The sequence below is a fragment of the Lygodium microphyllum genome, chromosome 7 (genome assembly GCF_053477565.2).
Source record: "Lygodium microphyllum isolate KBCC chromosome 7, Lygodium_microphyllum_v1.1.10, whole genome shotgun sequence".
NCBI lineage: Eukaryota > Viridiplantae > Streptophyta > Polypodiopsida > Schizaeales > Lygodiaceae > Lygodium > Lygodium microphyllum.
The window spans coordinates 10,495,157-10,522,139 of NC_141141.1; the positions used below are offsets into that span (position 1 = coordinate 10,495,157).

Below are 26,983 nucleotides of genomic sequence, written 5' to 3' on the forward strand. Positions count from 1 at the left end.
GGTAAGTGGACTGAACCCGCCACGAGAGGTCTCTCCGTTGAGGGCTACTTGGAGCAGGAGGACTCTTGGGTGCCAGGGGGGGCTCTAACCGTAAATCCCTCACCTTCCGGGTCCTACACAAGAGGCTAACGTGACTCGGGATTGGATCTCGAGGCCCGCATACTAGTCTATGGGTGGAAACTTGGATTAGTAATCCCTGTGGATTGTTGGATAGCCTTCGGGCGGATTGTGGATAAGCTTACAGGCTGGACTCTTTGTATTTCAAAGATAAATATGATAACCTGTTAATAAGGAACTTGTCTAATATTGTTTTTCTATGTCAAGTGATAAAATTACATGAAGGAACCCGTGCCTAACGAGTTAATTAAAGAAGCTGGTTGTTACATGTCCAACTAATGTGTTAGGTAATTAAATAACTAAAACAACCCAAGGAAAGTGCGGAGGATAGGCCATAGGTCCGTCCTACGGATGGGTGGTCCCGGTTGGTCGGAAACTTTTCTCAAATCACGATGGACAGCAGGAAGATTGTCAAAGAACAGGAACAACAAAAGCGTTGACCTAGAGTTATGATTAGACCCGATTTACGCTGTTTTAGGGGAACGGAATGGGACTATGCCTTATGGCAGAGAGGTTGAGCTTTGCATCCCTCTCATTTCCCATTCTCCTTGAATCAAGTGCAGCATGAATCCGCTTCGAACTTGGCATTTCTGCGTAAAGTACTTCGCTTGGGTCCAACGCTAGTTGCCGTTAGGAAATGACCAATAAGAAAAACCCTAATTCAGGTTGATTCTAAGTGGGAACAGCTGGAATACTTCCGCTACATGGCAGAAGCGGAAAGCCCTAGATAGCAAAACCCGTAACATTCCATGGGAGTGCCGGGCGGAGCTTTCTAGACACCCTTTCCGATGGACTGCTAAGACGTGTCCTGAAGATACAAGTGGACACGTTACAGAAGTAAAGTGCTTGAGGTCAGATGGAGGGGGAGAATACCTATCGAATGAGTTTAGTGATTTTCTGAGGTCTCATGGGATAAAGAGACAGTTCACATGCAGATATACCCCATAGCAAAATGGGGTTGCAGAAAGGAAAAACAGGCATATTGCAGAAGTTGCACGCGCCTTGATGGCTGAAAAGAATATGCCTAAGCATTTTTGGTCTGAGATTGCTGTTTATATTATGAACAGAACTCCCAAGCTGTAGTTCATGGGATGACTCTTGAAGAATGCTTTACTAACAAGAAGCCTGATGTATCACACTTGAAGGTATTTGGCTGTGTTGCATATGTTCATGTGCCAGATGAGCTACGGAAGAAGCTTGATCCAAAGGCAAAAAAATGTGTTTTTATTGGATACTCTTTAGAGCAGAAAGGGTATCGCTGTTATAACCCTGTCACATGTAATTTTAGAGTGAGCATTGATGTCATCTTTGATGAAATGAGCAGTTGGTATGCATCTAGTGGTGATGCATTGGATGATGATGATGATGATCATGACACTCATGTGCAGGTTGAAAAGCAAGAATCACTGGAGCCCCAAGAGGAACACCAAGGAAAAAGAGTTTCTACTGCAAGAAAATCTATCTTGTAATCACCAACAAGCTTTATATCATTCTTTATATAACCATCACAAAGAAAACAACACCAAAGACAATAAATCTTCACGCAGCATCATAGAATCTATCTCCCACGGCTTTATCTTCAACAAACTTGATTATGTTCTTCATATTCTTCATAGAATTCATTAATAGACAAAGAGAACACAAAAGAAACATCATTTTGATGGAAAGAAATCACATAGTATTCATCTTCATTGTCTTCATAGTCTTCTCTCTCATAGAAAGATACATTTTCTCACATAGAATTGACTATCTCTCACATATGATCTCTCTCACAATAGTATGCTCTCAATAATACATCAAATCCTCACTACAATCACTCAATAATCACTCATAATAACCCTTCTTTGGTCGTGGATGTTGAGATGGCAAGCTCAACACATGTGGACATGGATGATGGACCGCCTGGTTAGATGGGTCCACACGTCTACACTTAGCACGTCGGTGGTCATTATGACTCTCACATGGCCACTGACTCATTACTTATTATATTCAAGTTGTTACACCTATTTACAGCTGGCATAGTTATAGCGCCATTCGACTAGTGTAGTCGGTTATGCACTGTTTGACTTTGTAGGCCACTTTCCTTTTATGTTGTATCTTATCTATACTTTGTGTACATTGAAAAGAGTGTGGAAGAAGAAGAAGAAATCAGCAAGAAAACGTTTTGGCCTCCATCTCTCTTCTTGTCTCTTGAGTGAGCTTCTCCTTGTGCATTCTGTGTGTGTTCGGCGCAGCATCTTGAGCAACCCCCTCCACCACGCGATTCTTGACATGGTATCAGAGCCGCGCCATTGAGAGAGGCTGATTTCGAAGGTTGAAGTGAAGGAGAAGAAGCAAGGTTCGAGCAAGCAAGCTACGGGTAAGAATCTCTCCCATTCTTCCACTCCTTCTCTTGGATAGTGCCTGTGGAGGCACCGGAAGCAGGGCAGAGCAAAAATCTCAGATTGCAGTGAGATTTGGTGTGCGCAAAGAGCGCTGTATATTCTGCAGATTAACCCTTTAGGGCTTTCCCGCAGAGATTTTGGGCATTTGAGGCCGTTTCAGGGCCCGTTTAAGAGCCGCAAGGTTGCGGACAGCAGTTTCGGGGTACACTGTGACTTCGACTGTATTGACCGAACGTGGGTGCGCAGGTTACAGATTTCAGATCTGTAAGTTCAAAGGTGTTTACCAGTGAGTTAACACAAGGTTTATCTGCAAACTGGTTGCGGATTGCATGTATTGTTGAGCAGACAGTGAAAAAGGCTGTCTGGTGAATTGCTGTGTACTACAGGTCGAGGGTTGCAGAAGATTTGCTTGCTGTTTGGTATTATCATTGTGATAATGGCAGAGAATAGTGGAAGCCCCATCATTGAGAAGCTCGACAAGAACAACTACCCTTCATGGAAGTTCCGTGTCACGAACTTTCTTATTGGAAAAGGCCTCTACGAGTTCGTTTCAGGTGAAGAAAAGGAGCCGGAGGTGAGTGATCCTCCAACTGCAGAAGAGACAAAGGCACGAAAGGAATGGAATGCAAAAGACAAGAAGGTCATGTATTGGTTGTCTGCAGTAATTGACAATAACATGCTGGGACACATTAGAAATGCAGAGAATGCATATGCAGCTTGGACCATACTTGAAAGTATGTTTTCTGTAAATACAAAGGCACGAAAGATTCAACTCAAGCAAGAGTTGAATACATTAAAGAAAGGGAAGATGTCTATCAATGAGTATGCACTGAAGGTAAGAAGCATTGCAGATGCATTGGCAGCGATTGATGCAATGCCCGATGATGATGATTTGGTGTCGTCTACCTTGGGTGGACTTAACAATGAAAAGGCTTGGAAGTCTTTTGTAACTTCCGTATATGTCAGAAAGCCATTTCCAGATTTCGATGAATTGGTCTCTCTTATGATCACTGAAGAGATCAACATGCAGAGTGAGACATCTGAAAGAAGTGGTGAACAGGTCCAAGCTTTCTACTCCAGTTCTGGAAGGGGACGTGGCAGGTTCTCTTCAAGAGGCCGTGGTACAGGACGTGGTAGTGATAACCAGCAAAACAGATTGAATCAGCAATTTGGCGATATGCAGGTTTCAGGAGGTCGTGGTAACTTTAGAGGCAGGGGGAGCTTTAGAGGAAGAGGTGGATGGCAGAACAGAGGTTCTAACAACTCTGGTATTGTGTGCCACTACTGTGGCAAAACAGGTCATATTGCAGCCCAATGTTATGCTAAGAGAGATGATATCCGCAGTGGTAAGTTGCAGCAAGGAAACTATGCATCGTCTTCACGACAGAATGAAGACAAAAATGAACGTTTGTTCGTTATGCAACATATGCTGAATGCTGTTACAGGAAAGGGAACACATGAAGATGTTTGGTATGTTGATTCAGGTGCATCCAATCATATGACCAGCCATGCAGAATGGTTTGGAGAGATGCAGGATTTGCAGAATGCAGGTTATGTGCAGACGGGTGATGACTCATGCCACCCAATTTCACACATTGGAAAAGTTCCCTTGTCCTTGCATGATGGTAAGACAAAGAGTCTTTCAGATGTATTACATGTGCCATCTATTACAAAGAATTTGGTGTCAGTCGGTCAAATGGTAGAGCAAGGGCTGCAAGTCAGATTTAATGCAAAGGGCTGCTTTGTAGAAGACTTCAATGACAAGTGCAGGTTGGTAGCAAAGGGAAGTAGAGTTGGACGTATGTTCACTCTAGATGCTGGAATTCCTACTATGAATGCGGCTATGTATGCCAAAGGAAAAGGTGTTGTTGCAGACATTGAAATTTGGCACAAACGCATTGGACATGCAAATGTACAAAGGCTGAAATTAATGCAGTCCAAAGGGTTGGTTACAGGTTTGCCTACATTTAAAGTTGCAGAATTTCAGAAGGTATGTGAAGCATGTCAGTTTGGTAAGCAGGCAAGACAACCCTTTTCACATGACAGAGATGTAAGCAGAAATATCCTTGATGTTGTGCATACAGACATTTGGGGGCCTACACAAAATGTATCTCTTGGAGGCAGTTCATACTTTGTCACATTCATTGATGATTGCTCTAGAAAGCTGCGGGTATATTTTATGAAGGAAAAGAGTGAAGCTTTTGAGCACTTTAGAACTTTCAAGGCTGCAGTTGAAAGAGAAACAGGCTTGAAAGTAAAGTGCCTGAGGTCAGATGGAGGGGGAGAGTACCTCTCAAATGAGTTCAGTGATTTTCTGAGGTCTCATGGGATAAAGAGACAGTTCACATGCAGGTATACCCCACAGCAAAATGGGGTTGCAGAAAGGAAAAACAGGCATATTGCAGAAGTTGCACGCGCCTTGATGGCTGAAAAGAATATGCCTAAGCATTTTTGGTCTGAGGCTATTCATACTGCTGTTTATATTATGAACAGAACTCCCACAGCTGCAGTTCATGGTATGACCCCCGAAGAATGTTTTACAGGTAAGAAGCCTGATGTTTCACACTTGAAAGTATTTGGCTGCATTGCGTATGTTCATGTGCCAGATGAGTTGCGGAAGAAACTGGATCCAAAGGCTGAAAAGTGTGTCTTTATTGGATACTCTTTAGAGCAGAAAGGGTATCGCTGTTACAACCCTGTCACATGTAAGTTCAGAGTGAGCAGGGATGTCATCTTTGATGAAATGAGCAGTTGGTATGCATCTAGTGGTGATGCATTGGATGTTGATGATGATCATGACACTCATGTGCAGGCTGAAAGGCAAGAATCACGGACTCTTAGTGGACCAGAGACATCATCTGGTAGTCCTTGGTCTGGGAGACTAAGGAGTACCTCTACATCTTCGGGTGCATCTAGTAGCACTACAGGTAAAGACAAAGGAAAGAATAAAGTGTCAGAAGGCATTGATGCAGTTCTTGATGGAGACTCCAGTGGCTCAGAGAGCTTGGATGATGAGCTTGGCATTCCTTCAGTGAGGACTCCAGGTGTGCAGAGAGCACGTGTTAATGCAAAGACTCCATTGAGTGATCCAGTGGTACGCAGGTCTAGCAGGGTGAGATACCCTGTTAAAAGATTTGGTTTTGAGGGTTATGCAGCTCACCATTATGCTTATATGGTGAAACTAGTTGAGGATGTTGAGCCCACATGTTTTGAGGAGGCTGTTGGTCATGCTCATTGGGATGCAGCAATGGATGAGGAGATGGCTGCATTAGAGGCCAATAAGACTTGGGATCTAGTATCATTGCCAAAGGGAAAGAAAGCTATTGGATGTAAGTGGGTTTATAAGATTAAGCACAATGCAGATGGTTCTATTAGCAGGTACAAAGCTAGGCTGGTTGCAAAAGGCTATGCCCAAACATATGGCATAGATTATGATGAAACCTTCAGTCCAGTTGCTAGGATGGCAACTGTCAGATGTGTGATTGCTTTGGCAGCAGCCAAAGGTTGGAGGTTGCAGCAAATGGATGTAAAGAATGCCTTCTTGCATGGTGATTTGCAGGAAGAAGTGTATATGGATCAGCCAGCAGGTTATGAAGATTTAGAGCATCCCACGTATGTGTGCAGGTTGAAGAAGGCACTCTATGGGCTCAAGCAAGCACCAAGAGCATGGTCTGACAAGATCAGAGAGTATCTTGTTAATATTGGCTTTTATGTTTCTGATGCTGATCACTCACTTTATGTGAGAAAGGGAGATGCAGGTTTGGTCATCATAGTCATCTATGTGGATGACTTGATTATTACAGGTGATAGTGATAGTGGGATTGCTGAAGTCAAGGGCTGTTTGAAGATGAAGTTTGAGATGAAGGATTTAGGTGAGCTAAGGTACTTCCTTGGCATTGAGGTGATCAGATGTGATGATGGTATATGGCTATCCCAAAGACAGTATGGCTTGGATATGTTGTCCAAGTATGGTATGACTGCATGCAAACCACTTTCAGTCCCGTTGGAGCAGAATGTAAAGCTGAGTGCTGATGTTGGGGATGAGATAGAAGACCCTACTATGTTCAGGAGGATAGTGGGGAGTTTGATCTACATGACCATTACAAGGCCAGACTTGAGCTATGCTGTTGGTCTTGTGAGTCAGTTTATGCAAGTACCTAGAAAGCCACATTTGGATGCAGTGAGACACATATTGAGATATGTGAAGTCCACATTACATTATGGGCTTTTCTATGAGGCAGGTACAGATGTACAGGTGTTTGGATACACAGATGCAGATTGGGCTGGTAGTATGTCTGATAGAAGATCTACCAGCGGATACATGTTCTCTCTTGGTAGTGCAGCAGTTGCATGGAGCAGCAAAAAGCAATCTACAGTTGCTTTGTCGAGTACAGAGGCTGAGTATAGAGGTGCTGCTATTGCAGCATGTGAGGTAGTATGGCTGCAAAAGTTACTGGCTGATTTGGATGTGCAGGTGGAAGGTCCAGTTGTCATTTATTGTGACAACATGAGCAGTATACAGTTGGCTAGGAACCCTGTGTTCCATGCCAGGACAAAACATATTGAGGTACACTACCACTTTGTGAGAGAGAAGGTACTAGCAGGTGAGATTGACTTGGTGTATGTCAGCACACAGGATCAGATAGCTGATATCTTCACGAAGGCATTGGGTACAGAGAAGCTTCAAAAGTTTCGAAGCTTACTTGGAGTTGCAGAGATGCAGTTGAGCTTGAGGGGGAGTGTTGAGATGGCAAGCTCAACACATGTGGACATGGATGATGGACCGCCTGGTTAGATGGGTCCACACGTCTACACTTAGCACGTCGGTGGTCATTATGACTCTCACATGGCCACTGACTCATTACTTATTATATTCAGGTTGTTACACCTATTTACAGCTGGCATAGTTATAGCGCCATTCGACTAGTGTAGTCGGTTATGCACTGTTTGACTTTGTAGGCCACTTTCCTTTTATGTTGTATCTTATCTATACTTTGTGTACATTGAAAAGAGTGTGGAAGAAGAAGAAGAAATCAGCAAGAAAACGTTTTGGCCTCCATCTCTCTTCTTGTCTCTTGAGTGAGCTTCTCCTTGTGCATTCTGTGTGTGTTCGGCGCAGCATCTTGAGCAACCCCCTCCACCACGCGATTCTTGACAGTGGAGACACCTCCCAAAAGGTATGTCAGATGCAAAGAGGCACCAGAGCCACTACAGTGACTCTTCATAGCTCACCATTGTCACTTCACTCCAGTCTTTACTTGAGTCTTCAGCAGCTACTTCTTTAACTTCTTTTAGCTCTTTTGCACTTGTATTCACCTCTTTCCAAGGCTAGAAAACTTTCCCAAGCTACACTCTCATCCAACAGAACACATACAAAGGCATACAGAAGGTCTACAGAGGCTCATAGAAGCTCAACAGAGAGTTACAGAAGGTCAATAGAAAGCTTCAGAACCACATAACTGAGGCAGTCAATTGAATGAGCGAACAAAACTGAGCGAGCCCAAAAAAGCGAGCAAGAAAAGTTAATGGTATAATAAAAGTAAAGTGTGGTTCAAAACAAAGATTCATAACTAGTTTCACCATAACTACACATAAGTTCTACTGATAAAAGTGACAATAATAAAAGTTGCTTCCAAAGTATCAGAAGTTTGAATGCTCATTAATCATCATAGGGATTGTCCACAAATTGCACTTTGTAGGCATCTAGTTCTAGCTCCTCATCATCAAGACCCAAGCGTGCTCTCTTTGCACCTAGTTCTTCTACAAGAGGTCGAACCACAACATCGACTATATCTTCACATATATCAAATGAAAAACATGGGCGAGAAGATGCTTGGCATGCACGCATTAGAGGTGTAGTGCCACACCCCATCTCCAAAATCAATCCCGATGGTGGACACAAAAGATCTAATACACAGAGCAAGAATACAGGTGATCTCTGAAGACCTCCACACCAAAGAGTCGAAGAAGATGGTTGTGCCAATCTATTTCTCTCTGGAAGGTAATGGGGCTAGCAGTCACTCGATGGATCAATTTGCAACTTGCGGAATTGAGAGCTGCTCTCTCCAAGAAAGGTGGGTGGATGACATCCACTATGACGAGCAAATACCAAAAGAGAAGATCGGCTCTACATAAAGCATAAAGGGCAGATATGTTCACTACAAGAATTACAAACCAAAAGTTTAAGATCACTTACTGACACCTCAAGATCGCATTGTTCCCCATAGCCATATGGAAGCTTGTCAAGCACAAAAACTCGCCTGACAACTTCGAGACCAAGCACATGTATGTACTTCTCAAGCCAAGATAATGCATCACCTATTTTATCAAAGAAAAACTTTACTTTCTTGTTTAGTTAAGTACTTATGCCAACACATATTGACCAGGACAATATACCTGTCAAAGTAATCCAAGTAACTAACCATCCACTATCTCCCAAAGAGGTAGCAGCAACTGTAATTCCTAGGCAAATGTGTGCCTCCGTGAGCATATTCCAAGCAGACAAGGTGGTTTCTTTATCAATCAAACATCCAGTAGGAAAGTCAATGAAGACAACATCGCAAGCCCATTTCACATGCTTCCCATTCCGTACATATGTCATATCATGTTTTGCAAGCCTAGAAAAGAACTCATGTATTGTCTTGTAAGCATCATTTTTTCTCCCTGCAATAAAATCTTGCTCCATAGAGATGTAGTCACCCATCATGCACCCATAACTTATCACGTCATCATCTTTATTGGAATGCATATCATTTAGTGGGCAAGGAAGAAATACAAATGGAATGATCTCCTTGATGGCAACCATTTGCCCTGCAATAAACAAGAATATATGAGTATAAATTGGATGCAACATGTGTTACGATCTCTAATGATATAATCTATTCCACCTCCTTGGACGCTACTCCTTTGCTCCACTTCATGTTGTTTGGGACTATTGTTTTCTCTCTCTTGCATTGCTGTAGCACAAAGCATTTGCAATGATTCGCATTTTAACAAGGGAAAAAAACTTCACAACCATTGCACCCAAAATATAATCTTACCATCACTTTCTTTCTTTGTCTCCTTTTTAGACCGTGTATTGCATCGATCCCCAAGAGGTGTATCAACAGATTTTTTGGAATGCACTTTGTGCAATTCCTTCTCTCTTGCCAAAACATATCCACTTCCAAGATCCACCCACCAAGGGCAATGGTCGATCTCCCAATCAGAGAGATTATGCATGCTCTTGGGATACATGCATACTTCCTCATTATCTCTGTCAATCCATCCTTTGCAATGATCTGGAACCCTGGCTATCTTCTTCTCTCCAATCAAATGAAGTAGATACCTTTTGCATGACATATTAGCACAAGCTATTAAAATAAACAAAGAGAAACTAAAGTTAAGCTCATTATGGCAACAAATCTACCTGTAGACAAGTCGATATGCAGACATTATGATTTCATTTCTCTTTCGGCGCTGAGGACCTTCCACCTTCTTTGATCCTCGTGCATCTATAGCTTGCTCTCTTGCTCTTACGTGAGCAAACATATATTTTCTAGCCTCTAATTTCACACCCTCCATGTAATCCTGTAATAAGTAATCCTGTGGAAGATCCAATGGTGTACCTAAAACACACATTTTTTTCAAGTCTTCCAATGCTTGAATAGCCTCGACCTCAACCTTTTCCAAAAAGCACTCCCGTATCAACCACCTTAACAAAAAAAATCAAATCTATTAGCATCACAAGATACACATGATACTAACAATATCAAGACTACAAAAGCTTTCAAATTGACACTTACAATCTGTACTCATTATCCGACGATGGCATACCATACATATCTTTTAATCTCTTGTTTGCATCCAAGAGAGAGAGCATCACCAATCTTTTTTCTTCCCTCATATCAGCATTTGCTAGGAATTTCAACTTGGCAATAGTAATCACTGAGTCTGGGCTATCAAACTTCAGTGTAAATATTCTATCCAACCATTGATCCCCTAGCTTGGGATCAAGCACATTAAGAACCTGCAAAGTGGATAAGAAACCTATATTTAGAGATTTTACTGTAATGGGGAGTAAACTAAGAAGCAAAGGGGCCATACCATGTCCATCTTGTTTGCCAATCTTTTATGTATCTTGGCACGTTCCTTTTTCAATGTCTCCTCTCTGTTCTCAATAGAGACTGTGTTTAATACCAAATCCTCAACCTTTTTGAGTTCTGAAGTATACTCAACCTTCACAACAAAAGAGAAGCTTTTAAATTTTACCCTAAAAAGGAAACTTATCTATTATAATCCCTCTTAATAACAACCATGACATGTATTACCTGAAATACCAATCTTGCCAAGTACCCCCTTGTCAGTGGATACCATTGTTGTTTTCCCTTGACACTGCTATCTTTTGCTCTCAAGGACTCCAACAGTTTTAGTTGATCCTGGGGTAAGGCACTCAAGAATGCATTGATGTCACACTCGAAGATATTGTTGCAGTTCCAAAGTACATCCCGCAAGCTAGGTTTCACGATGGCATACTCGTTCATGCTAATAAAGGAAAATGTGTAAGATTGAGTTCTATAGATAAAAATATAGACGTCAATTCATTGTAACAAATATTGACACACTCACCTATTGACTCTTTGGAGTCCAACAAGAAGAGCAATCTCTGAAATCCGTGTGGGATCAATAACATAACAAACAACCCTGACATGGCGAGCTCTATTCTCTTTGTACATTTGTGAGATCAACTCCATCCAAGCAGTGAATTGATGATTTCCTTCCCATACGTAAAACATTTTACCAGACAAGAACCTGAACTCTAGTTTTGCCAAGACCTCCTTCTCAAATTCTGCATCCACTTCACGCCATAGAGGAGACCAAGTTGACACTATGGCAGGGGTCACTAGTGTTTCTTCTCCTTTATACTTACATACAAACACAAGAAATGAGCCCTTCTCTGGTAAATAGCCCTCATATTGAAATGCACTTTTTAAAGAGGACATGTCTGTACGAATCCCTCTAACAACAGCATGTGCAATCATACGACATGACAAGAGAGGGAGAAAGACGCGCAACGGACAGTGGACAGCATGGGATATGGAGGCTCAACCATTCTTCATTCTCATATTCTTCAATATTCTCCCACACTTATCTACAACAACAGTCCACTCACTAAAGTGGTATCCTCAAAAGATAGATGCCCCCAAACTTAAGGACACTTTACATACAACAATATGATAAGGCTTAGACTATGCCTTAGACTTTTGGCTTATTTCTCAACACTCCCCCTCAAGCTCAGAATGAGCTTGCACACATAAGACTCCAAGTGCACTCCTGAAGTACTCAAACTTATCTTTAACTAATGCTTTGGTAAAGTTATCAGCAACTTGATCATTGGTCTTCACATGGACCAAGTCAATCTCTCCATCAATGACTTTTTCTCTAATGAAATGATAGTGCACTTCTATATGTTTTGTCCTTGCATGATAGACTGGGTTCTTTGCCAACATAATGCTGCTAACATTGTCACAATACATAATAACTCCACCATCAATCTCTATCCCCATGTCATATAGGATCAATCTCAACCATGTCTGCTCACATGCTGCCAATGCAATGCGTCTATATTCTGCTTCACTGCTTGATAAAGCAACTGTAGGTTGCTTCTTGCTGCTCCAACTTACCATGGCTGATCCAAATGAGAATGCATAGCCACTAGTAGATCTTCTATCCATAGAGCTACCTGCCCAGTCTACATCTGAGTATCCAAACAGTGTAGGCTTGATTCCTTTTCCATAAAACAACCCAAATCCAGCTGTCTTTTTCACATATCTAAGAACTCTTCTTACTACATCCAAATGTGATTTGCATGGTTTCTGCATAAACTGACTTACCAATCCAACAACGTAACTCAATTCGGTCTTGTAATGGTCAAGTAGATAAGATACCAACCATCTTTCTGAACATAGTAACATCCTCAACATAAGATCCATCATCCATCAACTTAGCATTTTGATCCAATGGTGTATCAACCGGTTTGCATCCTCTCATGCCATATTTTTCCAACATCTCCAATGCATATTGCCTTTGTATCAGCCATATACCATGAGGTGTATCAATAACCTCAATACCCAAGCAGTATCTCAACAACCCAAGATCCTTTATATCAAACTCTTTATGTAACCCATACTTGACTTCAGTAATCTCCTTCTCAAGTGTACCTGTAATAATGAAATCATCAACATAGATAACCACAACAACCATACCATCTTCTGTATGCCTCACATAAAGTGAATAATCAGCTTTGCTCTGCTGAAATCCCATACTGCATAATAATTTGTTGATTCTATCACACCATGCTCTTGGTGCTTGCTTCAGTCCATATAAAGCCTTCTTCAACCTGCATACATAATGTGGGTATTCTAGATCTACATAGCCCTCTGGTTGATCCATGTACACTTCCTCTTCTAAATTGCCATTCAAAAATGCATTTTTCACATCCATTTGATAAAGCCTCCAACCATAGATAGAAGCCAAAGCAATTACTGATCTTACGGTCGTCATTTTAGCTACTGGACTGAATGTTTCTTCATAGCCCAAACCATAAGTTTGTGCATATCCTTTTGCAACTAGCCTTGCTTTATACCTTTCAAGAGAACCATCCGACTTACATTTGACCTTATAAACCCATTTACATCCAATGGACTTCTTGCCATAAGGTAGTTTCACCAAATCCCAAGTCTTGTTTTTCCTTAGTGCATCCATCTCTTCATCCATTGCTCGTATCCACTCTTTGCTCTCTACTGCTTCTTCAAAGCAAGTAGGTTCCACATATTGTACATAAGAAACCATGTATGTATAATGCATCTTCATGAACCCATTATAAGTCAATCTATCAACTGGATACCTTACTCTTTCTGACCTTCTCAATTGAGGCGCACTACCGTGTGTCTCATCTGATCTAGCATGTGGTGGCACATACTTTCCTGCACTTCTAGTGCCAGGTGTTTTAACATGCGGAATGCCATACTCATCATCTATAGATTCATCTTCTGAACTTTCAGTCATTGGTCTCTTACCTTTTGCAACTTCTGCACTCCTTTGTGCATTTCTCAATCTACCACTCCATGGACTGTAGCTACCACTGCTTTCCACATTCTCTTGAGGTCCTAAAGCATCTTCCACATGCTGATTTTCAGCCTTGCTGTTTGCTGAAATTTTCCTTCCATAGCCATTATCATCATTGTTTTCATAAGAATCAACATCCACTACAATTTTGGGCTTGTATCATGATTCATATTCACTGAAATTGACATCCCTGCTTATGTATACTTCCTTACTCATTGGATCATAGCATTTGTATCCCTTCTTCTCATCAGGATATCCAAGGAAAATGCATTTTATAGCCTTAGGTTCCATCTTCTTCCTCAAATCATCCGGAACATGAACATAACAGACACATCCAAAGACTCTAAAGTATGCAACAGTAGGTTTCATGCCATACATTCTCTCATATGGTGACATATTATGAATCAAGGCTATAGGTGTTCTATTCATAATGTGAACTGCAGTATGCATTGCTTCTGCCCAATATGACAATGGCATGTTCATTTGGTTCATCATTGCCCTTGCAACCTTTGCAATAATCCGATTCTTCCTTTCAGCCACACCATTTTGTTGAGGTGTATACCTGCATGTCAATTGCCTTTTGATACCATGATCTCTCAAGAAGTCACAAAACTCATATGACATGTACTCTCCGCCATTATTTGACCTCAAACATTTTATATAGCATCCAAATTGCTTTTCCGCCATAGATTTAAATTCCAAGAACTTTTCAAACGCTTCACTTTTATGCTGGATAAAGTACACCCAAGTCATCCTACTGAAATCATCAATGAAAGTGATATAGAATCTACATTTTCCGCTCATGGAAACTGTAACCTGTCCCCTAGTATCATCCAGGACACGTCTTAGCAGTCCATCGGAAAGGATGTCTAGAAAGCTCCGCCCGGCACTCCCATGGAATGTTACGGGTTTTGCGATCTAGTTCTTCCCGCGTCTGCCACGTAGCGGAAGTATCTTGGCCGTTCCCACTTAGGATCGACTGGAATTAGGGTTTTCCTAATGGGTCATTGGCTAACAGCAACTAGCGTCAGACCCGAGCGAACTACTTTACGCAGAAACGCCAGGTCCGAAGTGGATTCACGCTGCACTTGGTTCAAGGAGAATGGGAAACGAGAGGGATGCAAAGCTCAACCTCTCTACCATAAGGCATAGTCCCATTCCATTCCCCTAAAACAGCGTAGATCGGGTAAGATGTAACTCTAGGTCATCGTTCTCGTTATTCCTTTTTCATGATGATGATCATTCCGCTGTTCTTCAAGATTTTTGAGAAAAGTTCCCGGCTAACCGGGACCACCCAACCGTAGGACGGACCCATGGCCCATCCTCCGCACTTTCCTCGGTTTGTTTTAGTTATGTAATTATCTAACACATTAATTTGACATATAACAATCAGCTTCTTTAATTAACCTTGTTAAGCACTGGTTCCTTCACGTAATCTTATCACGTGACATAGAAAAACAACATCAAGCAAGTTCTTTTAACATTTCATCATTTTATCTTTGAAATACAAGGAGTTCCGCCCGTAGGCTTCTCCATAATCTGCCCGAAGGCTAACAAGTAATCTCCAAGGATCACTATTCCAAGCTTTCGCCCGTCAACTAGTATGCGGGCCTCGAGATCCAATCTCGAGTCACGTTAGCCTCTTGTGCAGGACCCGGAAGGCGAAGGATTTACGGCCAGAGCCCCCCCTGGCACCCAAGCGTCCTCCTGCTCCAAGTAGAACTCAACGGAGAGACCTCTCGTGGCAGGTTCGGTCCACGTTCCCGGCGCGGTCAAACAACCCCCCTTGGTTAGGGTCAGGTAGGCAGTCGGGGGTAATTGAAGCTGCCTCTCCCTTCAGGCCTTTAACCTGAAGTATAGGTACTTATTTAATTTGTAATTCATATTTCAACAAAGTCCTAAAATCTCTAGCAAGCACAAACATTTCCATTAATCAACCCAGTTGTATGGCAAACTGCTAAGGAAGTGTTCTTTCCTTTTTGAGTGTATCAGCACTCGTTCCCAAGGTGTCTTGTAACTTGGCAAGATCTCTTACATTCCGGTGTAGGGCATACCCAACTTGGTTAACCCTAAGATACCTTAGATATGCTAGTTTCTGGTTTACAACTTTCCTTATTTAGAAGGATATCCAAAAAATACGTCTTTTTGCAAGATAACTTGCTTAAGGATCTGCCGTCCTTGATGAGGGTTTTTCCCTTTTCTCCTTGTGAATCAATCACAAAATGATTTCATACATGTTGCGCAAGTCCTGCGATGGAATAATCTGTTTAGATTCTTTAAGCTAACGTATGTCAGGCCTAGGGTTTCTTCATTTAAGAAGCTTAGGGACAAACCCTAGTTTCTATCTTTATGAATTTATTGTCCCTACGGTAAGGAAAGTAGTCAAGTGTTTAGGGTATGAATGTTTCTATGTTTAGATTGGTTCAGTTATCTTTTGGAAGGTAATCTTAATCGTCTTGTCACGGTTTTACTATCCTTGTGACAATTAACTTTCCCAATCAATACAGCTTAATTTGGCATATAGCATAATGCCAAGGTGATACAAAGAGTGACAATACTCCTTTGGACAAAAAGGCCTAGCTGTGAAATTGGTGTATACACACTTTATTAGTCCCAAGTCCTCAAATAGCGGGGGGAAAAGAGTGTCATCTAGCAGTCCCCTTTTACATTTTCTTCCCAAATGAATTCGTATAACTAATTTTTATACTTGTTAATTCCTAACATTTAACTTCCGTTTTCTTAAAAGATGAACTTATGCCAAATAACAATAATTTCCTTGCTAAGATGTGCAGCTAGCAAAGATAACTCCCTAGTAATTTGAGCATCGAAAGAAACCTTTCTTGAATTTAGCTATTTACCATGAATCGTTGCGAAAGGAATAAGACTAATGGTGCAAGATATAATTTCTACACTTTAGGAATATATTACTATAGTAAATGGTTAATCTTGCTTATAATTTTATAATGCTTGATGCAATTTGAAGAAAGCTAATTTGTATACATTGTCATTCATAAGCTAACTCCTTCGTTAAAAATAACTCGAACAAATATATCTTTCCTTAATAATTTTTCTTTGCATGATTGACTTAAAACCGAATTAACACCAAGAAGAAAAACCTGGCTTTGAGGTGAGATATCCACATGGATACCAGGAGATGACCCTCCCGTAGCTACACCTTGGACTTTCTTCGGCGGCATCATAGTTCGAATGTGAGATAGCCTTCTCCTTTTTCTTCTTGGAATTCCACCGTCTTCTCCTTCCTTTTCTTTTACATTTTTCCCACTCTTCCTCCTTCACTCCCTCTTTTCACTCCCTCTACTTCCCTCCCTATCTTCTATCTCACGGCTATTTCTTCCTTACGGGATATCATACGAGGCCATGATGATGAATTGGATTTTTAGGACATGGGAGTGTGTGGACACCGGCTTGTTTGATAAAACTAAGATCACAGAGCTCAACTAAGGGAGCAATTTCACAAAAATATCTAAAAAGCGAGTGAAGGAATTAATGCAAGAGAATGGAAGTCCGCAAGGTAGCCTAAGGACAAAGTAGGCTTATGGGTGTGACTTGAATAGTCTAAAGAAAAATCGGGAGGGGGAAAGAAAACAAGGCCTTAGGGGGATTAGAAAAACCCCGGCAGGGGGGGAAAAAACAAGGGGCTTAGGGGGGGGATTTAAAACCCCGGGAGGGGGGGGAGAACAAGGGGCTTAGGGGGGGATTTAAAAACCCGGGAGGGGGGGGGGAACAAGGGCTTAGGGGGGATATTAAAACCCGGGAGGGGGGGGAAACAAGGGGGTTTTAAAGAAAAACATAAGGGGGGGTGAAAGGGGGTTAAGAAGGTTCTTTTAGAAGCTTCCCCCAGGAAGATTCTAAAGCTTCCACGTGGGGGGGAAAGCTTAGCAGAACGGCGGCACATTGACGGACTGGAGGGACTGCAATAGTCGATGGCGAAATGGTGGCTGAACGGCAGCGGCCTCTCGTCTTCTTCCCTCGGCTCAGAGTCTTCTCTCACGGCCTCTTCCCTCACGGCTCTGCCTTTTTTTTCCCTGTCCAGCGGCCCCTCCCCCTGCCTCGTTTAAATAGTGGAAGGGAGGGGGATCTTTCCTCATGGCGTGTCAACACGCATGGTCCCCCTCTCTCCTAAGGCTCCACCAAGGAGCTTACAGCTCCTTCTATTCCCCTCCCCCTCCAGCTCGTCAGTCCGCTGGAGGGATAAGGGGCGGAATTAAAAAAATTTTCCGTAAGTCCATTTATTTTCTCCACGCGGAATGTTACATTCTCTCCCCCTTGGAGGAATCGAGATGTCCTCATCTCGAGATAAACTGGGGATATTGATGGTTGAGAGTGCCTTCATCTACCCAAGTGGCATCCTCTTCAGGATAATATTTCCACTGGACAAGGCATTCTTTCAAGGTTCTAGATCTTAACTATCTTTCCCTAACATCTAAGATCCTTTCTGGCCTTAGTTCAAGGACTCCTTGACTAGGCATTACAATTTGTTGGTCATCAAGTACATGATTAGGATTGGGTACATATTTTTTCAATAGGCTGATATGGAATACATTGTGAACCTTTAGGTTCTCAGGGAGTTGCAATCTATAAGCATTGGGTCCTAGGCATTTGAGGATTTTATACGGCCCACAATACCTTGGACTTAGCTTCTTGCATTCTCCTAGGGATAGAGAACTCTTTTTAGGGCATACCCGAATGAAGATCATGTCTCCTTCTTCGAAGACTCTTTCTTGATGTTTCAAATCTGCATATGCCTTTTGTCTATCCTTGGCTGCTTGTATGTCTTGTCTTATTGACCTTATTTGATCATCCATGTCCTCCAACATTTGTCTTGAAGCTTCAACTCTTAGGGTTGGATCAGAAAAGTTTAGGGGACTTCGACAATCATGACCATACAATGCCTGGAAAGGGGTCATTTGAATGCTCTGCTGGTAAGAAGCATTGTAGGCAAATTCAACTAATGGCAAGTATTGAATCCACCTCTTCGGCTCTCGACAGCAGTATGCCCTAAGCATATCCTCAATGATTTGATTCACTCGCTCTGTTTGTCCATCCATTTGGGGATGGTAGGCGGTGCTAAAAAAGAGTTGAGTCCCAATAGCTTCAAAGATAGCTCTCCAGAAGTGTGATGCGAAGAGAGAATCTCGATCACTAATGATTCTTTTAGGTAACCCATGTAGCTTGAATATCTTCTTGATAAACAATCTTGCAATGTCGGAGGCTTTATAGTTTGTCTTTACTGGAATCAGGTGTGCAACCTTGGTAAGCATGTCAACCACAACCATAATGGAATTGTATCCTCCTTGGACTTGGGGTAGGCCCACAACAAAATCCATACTGATGGATTCCCATTTCATTTGGGGAATGTCAAGCGATTGCAGTTTCCCTGGCATCATGACATGTTCGGCCTTGATACGTTGGCAAGACAAACATTCAGTGACATATTTGAGAACGTCACCTTTAAGTCTCTCCCAATGGTAGCTCTTCCTAACTGCATTAAGAGTTTTTGCATAGCCAGGATGTCCGGCGAAAGGGGAATCATGAGCCATTATCAATGGAAAATTCCTGATACTTAGCTTGCAACTTCTGATTCTGCTCCTTGGTAGATATTTCCTTTATCATTGTTTGGTAGGCCAAATCATGGTATGCTTCCTCTCTAGCTAGTTCAAGTATAGGGTTGTTTGGCATAGATACCTTTGTAGCCAGAGATCTGGCCGTTGATGGATTCTGCAAGATTAGGGAATTTAGAAATGCCTTGCGACTGAGTGCATCGGCAACTACATTCTCCTTCCCTGGTCGGTATTTGATTTCAAAATCATATTCCTCCAATACTTCAATCCACCGACGTTGCCTCATGTTGAGCTCGTTCTGGGTAAAAATCCATTTGAGACTCTTATGATCGGTTACTAGAGTAAACTTGTTACCCAACAGGTAGTGTCTCCAAAGCTTTAGAGCATGGATGATAGCTAGTAATTCCAGATCATGCGTGGCATAATTCTTTTCATGACTCTTCAATTTCCTTGAAGAGTATGCTACTGGATGACCCTCCTGCATAAGTACACACCCCAAGGCAAGAATGCTAGCATCAGTTACTACCTCGAACTCCTTATTGAGGTCAGGAAGTTTTAGAATAGGTGCTGATACCAAACTTTGCTTCAATTTGTCGAAGCTATTTTGTTCGGAAGTTGACCATGTAATGGAAGTCTGCATCTTTAGTAAGTCTGTAAGAGGTGCTGCAATCAAAGCATAGTTTTTGATAAAGATCCTATACCATCCTGTCAAGCCAAGAAAGCTACGTATTTCTTTGACGGATACTGGTATTGGCCATTCACGCACATCTCTGACTTTGGCTGGGTCTACTGATATTCCTTCTGATGATACTATGAATCCCAGATATTCAATCTGACGCTTGAAGAATGCACACTTCTTCATTTTTGCATACAGCTTATGGGACCTCATTGTCTCAAGGACAATCCAAAGTTGAGGTTCATGATCTTCTTCCTGTTTAGAATAGACTAAAGTGTCATCGAAGAAGACAAGCATGAAATCATCAAGATATGGTCTAAAAATATCCTGCATTAATCTATTGAAGGTGGCAGGTGCATTTGTAAGCCCGAATGACATAACCAAGAACTCAAAGTGCCCATATCTTGTATTGAAGGCCGTTTTTGGAATATCTTCTTCCTTGATCCTTATTTGATAGTAACCTGACCTGAGATCAATCTTGGAGAAGATCTTTGCACCTTGAAGACGATCAAGAAGCTCATCTATTCTAGGAATAAGATACTTGTTCTTAACTGTTGATTGATTCAACCCTCGGTAATCAATACATAGTCGAAGTGTCCCATCTTTCTTTTTCTGGAATAGTACTGGAGCTCCCCACGGTGAGTTGCTAGGCCGGATGTAACCCTGATCCAACAGTTGCTTGAGTTGTTCCTTCAACTCAATTTCTTTAGTTATGGACATTCTATAAGGCCTCTTTGCAATTGGTGCAGCTCCAGGCACTAGCCTAATTTCATGATCTACTTCTCTTGGAGGCGAAAGTTCAATCAATTCCTCAGGGAATACGTCAGCGTATTCCTTTAGCCAAGAAGGTCCTTCATGAGACTCTTGCTTTTGATCTAACTTGTTGAGTTTGATCAGGTAAACGGGTAATCCTTTTCTGACTCCTTTTATGATCCGAGAGACTTTGGTTAATTGGATTCTTGGCACTCCTGCCTCCCCTTGAGTTGTGACAAATTCCCTTTCAGAGTTTCGAAAGGAAACTTGACCCTTCCCACAGTGGATGTGGGCGTCATTAGGCTTAAGCCAATCCATCCCGAGTAGGCACTCATGGATACCTAAATTCATGACTCTGAATTTGACTGAGGTTTTCTTTCCTCCCAGAAAGAATTTCTCCTTAGCAGTTTGCCTGGTACAAGTTACCTCACGACCGTTTGCCAATTCCACAAGCAGGGTAGGTGCTTCTACTGTGGCTATTCCTAATCTTTTTGCACATGCTGGTGAGATAAAGGAATGTGTACTACCACAATCAATCAAGGTTTTGAAACCTTTACCTTGATAGTCCGACGGTGTTTGAATCACCGAGAACTGGCGATTTGGCCCTTTCTTGTGTAAAGCGGCATGGACTGTCGCTCTTTCAAATTCTGCTTCCATAGTTGGATCTTCCTCTTCTTCTTCTTCGCATCTTTGCCTATTGGCAATGCAGGCAGTTCTTCCTCTTCCACGGGTGGCGGCTCCTTGAGCGCGGCCTGCACCTTGGAAGGCCGTTTGACGATGTCCCCCGCTGAGCTTAGGACATTGCCTCTTGAAGTGACTGAGTTCGTTGCAGTGGAAACATCGGAGGTTTCGGCCATTTTGAGTAGGAACAAAGTTGTTGACGTTATTTGTCCTTGCTTTCTTCCTTTGTCCTTGATTGTGACCTTGAACTCTCTTCACTTGAGGTCTGAATGCTCCTCTATTCGGGTCACTATAGGACCAAGTTTTGTTACCCCTTGGTCTAGCTTGCACCTCCTGAATTATAGGCGCCGCTCGAATGAGTGCATCCTGCAGATCTGATGGACGCATAGATTCGAGACGGGTATTTACAGGTGGATTTAAGCCTGCGCAAAATTTGGACACCTACTGCATCATGTCCATCTGTGGCGCATACTTTAAAAGTGAGATAAATTTAGAGTAGTATGCGTCCAGAGTGAGTCCTAGCTGTTTTAGCTCGTAGAACTCATTCATTTTCTGTGTACGATATGCAGGTGGCAAATATCTCCCCTGCACGGCTTTCTTTAACTTCTCCCAGGTAACGGACCCCTCTGAAGTCCCTTGATCCCTGCACCATTGTTTCCACCAAAGTCTGGCTTCGCCGGTGAGTTTTAACTTGGCGAGCATGGCCTGATTGGTAGGTGCAGTACCAGCTGCTTCAAAGTAATCCTCCATAGATTCAATCCAAATTTCAGCATCAGACTGGACGAATCTGCCTCTCCCGTCAAACTCGGGTGGCTTTATCTGCTTGAGGAGGAATTTTTTCTCCTGGGTCACAGCAGTACTTGATGTAGGGGGCGAATTTGGAACCTGTACCTGGGGTTGTGCCTGGATAAAAGTTTTCTTAACATTATTATATGATAATTGACATTAGCTTATCTTTAGTTCAGCTATCTCGTAAATGATGAAGCTAATTAACTTTTTAACAACTCTGATGCACAGCCAGATATTGATAAAAGAAATCTTTATTTATATTTACATGGGCGTAACCTTATACAACGTCTCGTGTGATGATAATCCAATCATTACATTCAGTTTGGGGAGAACAACATTGTATTGCATTTGTCTACAGGGACTGTGTAATAGTAGGGTTTTGGGTCATGGATCTTTAGGAATCGATAATTCATTGGAAGTTCAGGATACCCTTTTCATTGGAATCCATACTTCTCATGGCGGCCCAACACTTTAATCCTGTCGGCTGGGATTACACGGGTTACTTCCTCATATACATATGAGTTCATTTCAACCCTCTGACCTTGAATATGTAAAGTCGAATTTACGTGAGCTTCCACAAAAATGAACAGCTTTACGACTTTCAAGTCTTCCAACCACTTGATCCTCTTTAGGTTGGTCTGTAGATAAGCGAACCGGTGGGTAGCTATGTAGTAGATTCCTGAAGACCCCGTCCATCTTCGTTCAATGTATAAAGGTGATGGATTATAAATCTGCTCCAGGATGTTCATCATCCCAATTCTTTGTCTATAAAGCGGAGAATGCATTGCAGTCATAAACATGACCCGAAACACCAAAAACTTGTTCCACGCTTCATAGTTCTGCAAGACAGTATTGAAGATGAGGAAATGTTTGGACAGCAACAAGTTCTTTACTTCATTTTATTGAGATCTCATAAAAACAATTCCGTTGTTGGTCGGCTCTGATACCAACTGTAACGTGTCCCCTAGTATCATCCAGGGCACGTCTTAGCAGTCCATCGGAAAGGATTTCTAGAAAGCTCCGCCCCGCACTCCCATGGAATGTTATGGGTTTTGTGATCTAGTTCTTCCCGCGTCTGCCATGTAGCGGAAGTAACCTGGCCGTTCCCACTTAGGATCGACCGGAATTAGGGTTTTCCTAATGGGTCATTGGCTAACAGCAACTAGCGTCAGACCCGAGCGAACTACTTTACGCAGAAACGCCAGGTCCGAAGCGGATTCACGCTGCACTTGGTTCAAGGAGAATGGGAAACGAGAGGGATGCAAAGCTCAACCTCTCTACCATAAGGCATAGTCCCATTCCGTTCCCCTAAAACAACGTAGATCGGGTAAGACGTAACTCTAGGTCATCGTTCTTGTTATTCCTTTTTGATGATGATGATCATTTCGCTGTTCTTCGAGATTTTTGAGAAAAGTTCCCGGCTAACCGGGACCACCCAACCGTAGGACGGACCCGTGGCCCATCCTCCGCACTTTCCTCGGTTTGTTTTAGTTATGTAATTATCTAACACATTAATTTGACATATAACAATCAGCTTCTTTAATTAACCTTGTTAAGCACTGGTTCCTTCACGTAATCTTATCACGTGACATAGAAAAACAACATCAAGCAAGTTCTTTTAACATTTCATCATTTTATCTTTGAAATACAAGGAGTTCCGCCCGTAGGCTTCTCCATAATTTGCCCGAAGGCTAACAAGTAATCTCCAGGGATCACTATTCCAAGCTTTCGCCCGTCAACTAGTATGCGGGCCTCGAGATCCAATCCCGAGTCACGTTAGCCTCTTGTGCAGGACCCGAAAGGCGAGGGATTTACGGCCAGAGCCCCCCTGGCACCCAAGCATCCTCCTGCTCCAAGTAGAACTCAACGGAGAGACCTCTCGCGGCGGGTTCGGTCCACGTTCCCGGCGCGGTCAAACAACCCCCTTGGTTAGGGTCAGGCAGGCAATCGGGGGTAACTGAAGCTGCCTCTCCCTTCAGGGCTTTAACCTGAAGTATAGGTACTTATTTAATTTGTAATTCATATTTCAACAGAGCCCTAAAATCTCTAGCAAGCACAAACATTTCCATTAATCAACCCAGTTGTATGGCAAACTGCTAAGGAAGTGTTCTTTCCTTTTTGAGTGTATCAGCACTCGTTCCCAAGGTGTCTTGTAACTTGGCAAGATCTCTTACATTCCGGTGTAGGGCTTACCCAACTTGGTTAACCCTAAGATACCTTAGATATGCTAGTTTCTGGTTTATAACTTTCCTTATTTAGAAGGATATCCAAAAAATACGTCTTTTTGCAAGATAACTTGCGTAAGGATCTGCCGTCCTTGATGAGGGTTTTTCCCTTTTCTCCTTGTGAATCAATCACAAAATGATTTCATACATGTTGCGCAAGTCCTGCGATGGAATAATCTATTTAGATTCTTTAAGCTGACGTATGTCAGGCCTAGGGTTTCTTCATTTAAGAAGCTTAGGGACAAACCCTAGTTTCTATCTTTATGAATTTATTGTCCCTATGGTAAGGAAAGTAGTCAAGTGTTTAGGGTATGAATGTTTCTATGTTTAGATTGGTTCAGTTATCTTTTGGAAGGTAATCTTAATCGTCTTGTCATGGTTTTACTATCCTTGTGACAATTAACTTTCCCAATCAATACAGTTTAATTTGGCATATAGCATAATGCCAAGGTGATACAAAGAGTGACAATCCTCCTTTGGACAAAAAGGCCTAGTTGTGAAATTGGTGTATACACACTTTATTAGTCCCAAGTCCTCAAATAGCAGGGGGAAAAGAGTGTCATCCAGCAGTCCCCTTTTACATTTTCTTCCCAAATGAATTCGTATAACTAATTTTTATACTTGTTAATTCCTAACATTTAACTCCCATTTTCTTAAAAGATGAACTTATGCCAAATAACAACAATTTCCTTGCTAAGATGTGCAGCTAGCAAAGATAACTCCCTAGTAATTTGAGCATCGAAAGAAACCTTTCTTGAATTTAGCTATTTACCATGAATCGTTGCGAAAGGAATAAGACTAATGGTGCAAGATATAATTTTTACACTTTAGGAATATATTACTATAGTAAATGGTTAATCTTGCTTGTAATTTTATAATGCTTGATGCAATTTGAAGAAAGCTAATTTGTATACATTGTCATTCATAAGCTAACTCCTTCGTTAAAAATAACTCGAACAAATATATCTTTCCTTAACAATTTTTCTTTGCATGATTGACTTAAAACCGAATTAACACCAAGAAGAAAAACCTGGCTTTGAGGTGAGATATCCACATGGATACCAGGAGATGACCCTCCCGCAGCTACACCTTGGACTTTCTTCGGCGGCATCGTAGTTCGAATGTGAGATAGCCTTCTCCTTTTTCTTCTTGGAATTCCACCATCTTCTCCTTCCTTTTCTTTTACCTTTTCCCACTCATCCTCCTTCACTCCCTCTTTTCACTCCCTCTACTTCCCTCCCTATCTTCTATCTCACGGCTATTTCTTCCTTACGGGATATCATACGAGGCCATGATGATGAATTGGATTTTTAGGACATGGGAGTGTGTGGACACCGGCTTGTTTGATAAAACTAAGATCACAGAGCTCAACTAAGGGAGCAATTTCACAAAAAGATCTAAAAAGCGAGTGAAGGAATTAATGCAAGAGAATGGAAGTCCGCAAGGTAGCCTAAGGACAAAGTAGGATTATGGGTGTGACTTGAATAGTCTAAAGAAAAATCCGGAGGGGGAAAGAAAACAAGGCCTTAGGGGGATTAAAAAAACCCCGGGAGGGGGGGAAAAAACAAGGGGCTTAGGGGGGGATTTAAAACCCCGGGAGGGGGGGGAGAACAAGGGGCTTAGGGGGGGATTTAAAAACCCGAGAGGGGGGGGAAACAAGGGCTTAGGGGGGGAATATTAAAACCCGAGGGGGGGGAAGAAGGGGGTTTTAAAGAAATACATAAGGGGGGGTGAAAGGGGGCTAAGAAGGTTCTTTTAGAAGCTTCCCCCAGGAAGCTTCTAAAGCTTCCACGTGGGGGGGGAAAGCTTAGCAGAACGGCGGCGCGTTGACGGACTGGAGGGACTGCAATAGTCGATGGCAAAATGGTGGCTGAACGGTAGTGGCCTCTCGTCTTCTTCCCTTGGCTCGGAGTCTTCTCTCACGGCCTCTTCCCTCACGGCTCTGCCTTTTTTTTTCCCTGTCCAGCGGCCCCTCCCCTTGCCTCGTTTAAATAGTGGAAGGGAGGGGGATCTTTCCTCATGGCGTGTCAACACGCATGGTCCCCCTCCCTCCTAAGGCTCCACCAAGGAGCTTACAGCTCCTTCTATTCCCCTCCCCCTCCAGCTCGTCAGTCGGCTGGAGGGATAAGGGGGGGAATTAAAATTTTTTTCCATAAGTCCATTTATTTTCTCCACGCGGAATGTTACAGAAACATTCTGACATGGGCCCCAAATATCTGAGTGTATTATTTCCAAAGGATAGCTGCTTATTCTCCCCCTCTTTGGAAATGGCAATCTGGACTACTTGCCAAATTGACAAGCCTCACATATATGATCAAAATTTAGATATCCTAAATGCGGTAGACCACGGACTATCTGTTTTGATTGCATTTGCTTCAATCTTTGCAAATTAACATGACCAATCCGTCTATGCCATAATTCCACATCCTTATCTTGCCCATGTCCTCTCTCAACATACATAGAGTTTTGAATCACTGGAGTACCTGCATCCAAGGCAAACAATCTCCCTTTCTTTCTACCATGAGCAATCACCCTGCCAGTTCTCCCATTATGGAACTCTTCAATGAAACATCCAAACTTATTGAATCTCACATGCAATCCTTGATCTGTCATTTGACCAACCGATGCTAGGTTCTTAGTTATTGTGGGCACATAAAGTACATCACCAAG

At 42.3% G+C, this 26,983-nt stretch overlaps 1 protein-coding gene across 1 annotated transcript in view; it reads right to left on the bottom strand.

Annotated features, from left to right (window-relative positions):
* Nucleotides 1-8,160: 8,160 nt before the first annotated feature.
* LOC148033176 (uncharacterized) overlaps nt 8,161-26,983 on the bottom strand; it is a 42,045-nt gene continuing 23,222 nt past the window's right edge. The window contains 10 exon segments of the mRNA XM_087682345.1: nt 8,161-8,628; nt 8,698-8,819; nt 8,898-9,311; nt 9,389-9,457; nt 9,548-9,828; nt 9,910-10,194; nt 10,286-10,509; nt 10,587-10,718; nt 10,811-11,024; nt 11,109-11,528. Coding sequence (XP_087538471.1) covers nt 8,161-8,628; nt 8,698-8,819; nt 8,898-9,311; nt 9,389-9,457; nt 9,548-9,828; nt 9,910-10,194; nt 10,286-10,509; nt 10,587-10,718; nt 10,811-11,024; nt 11,109-11,528 — 2,629 coding nt within the window.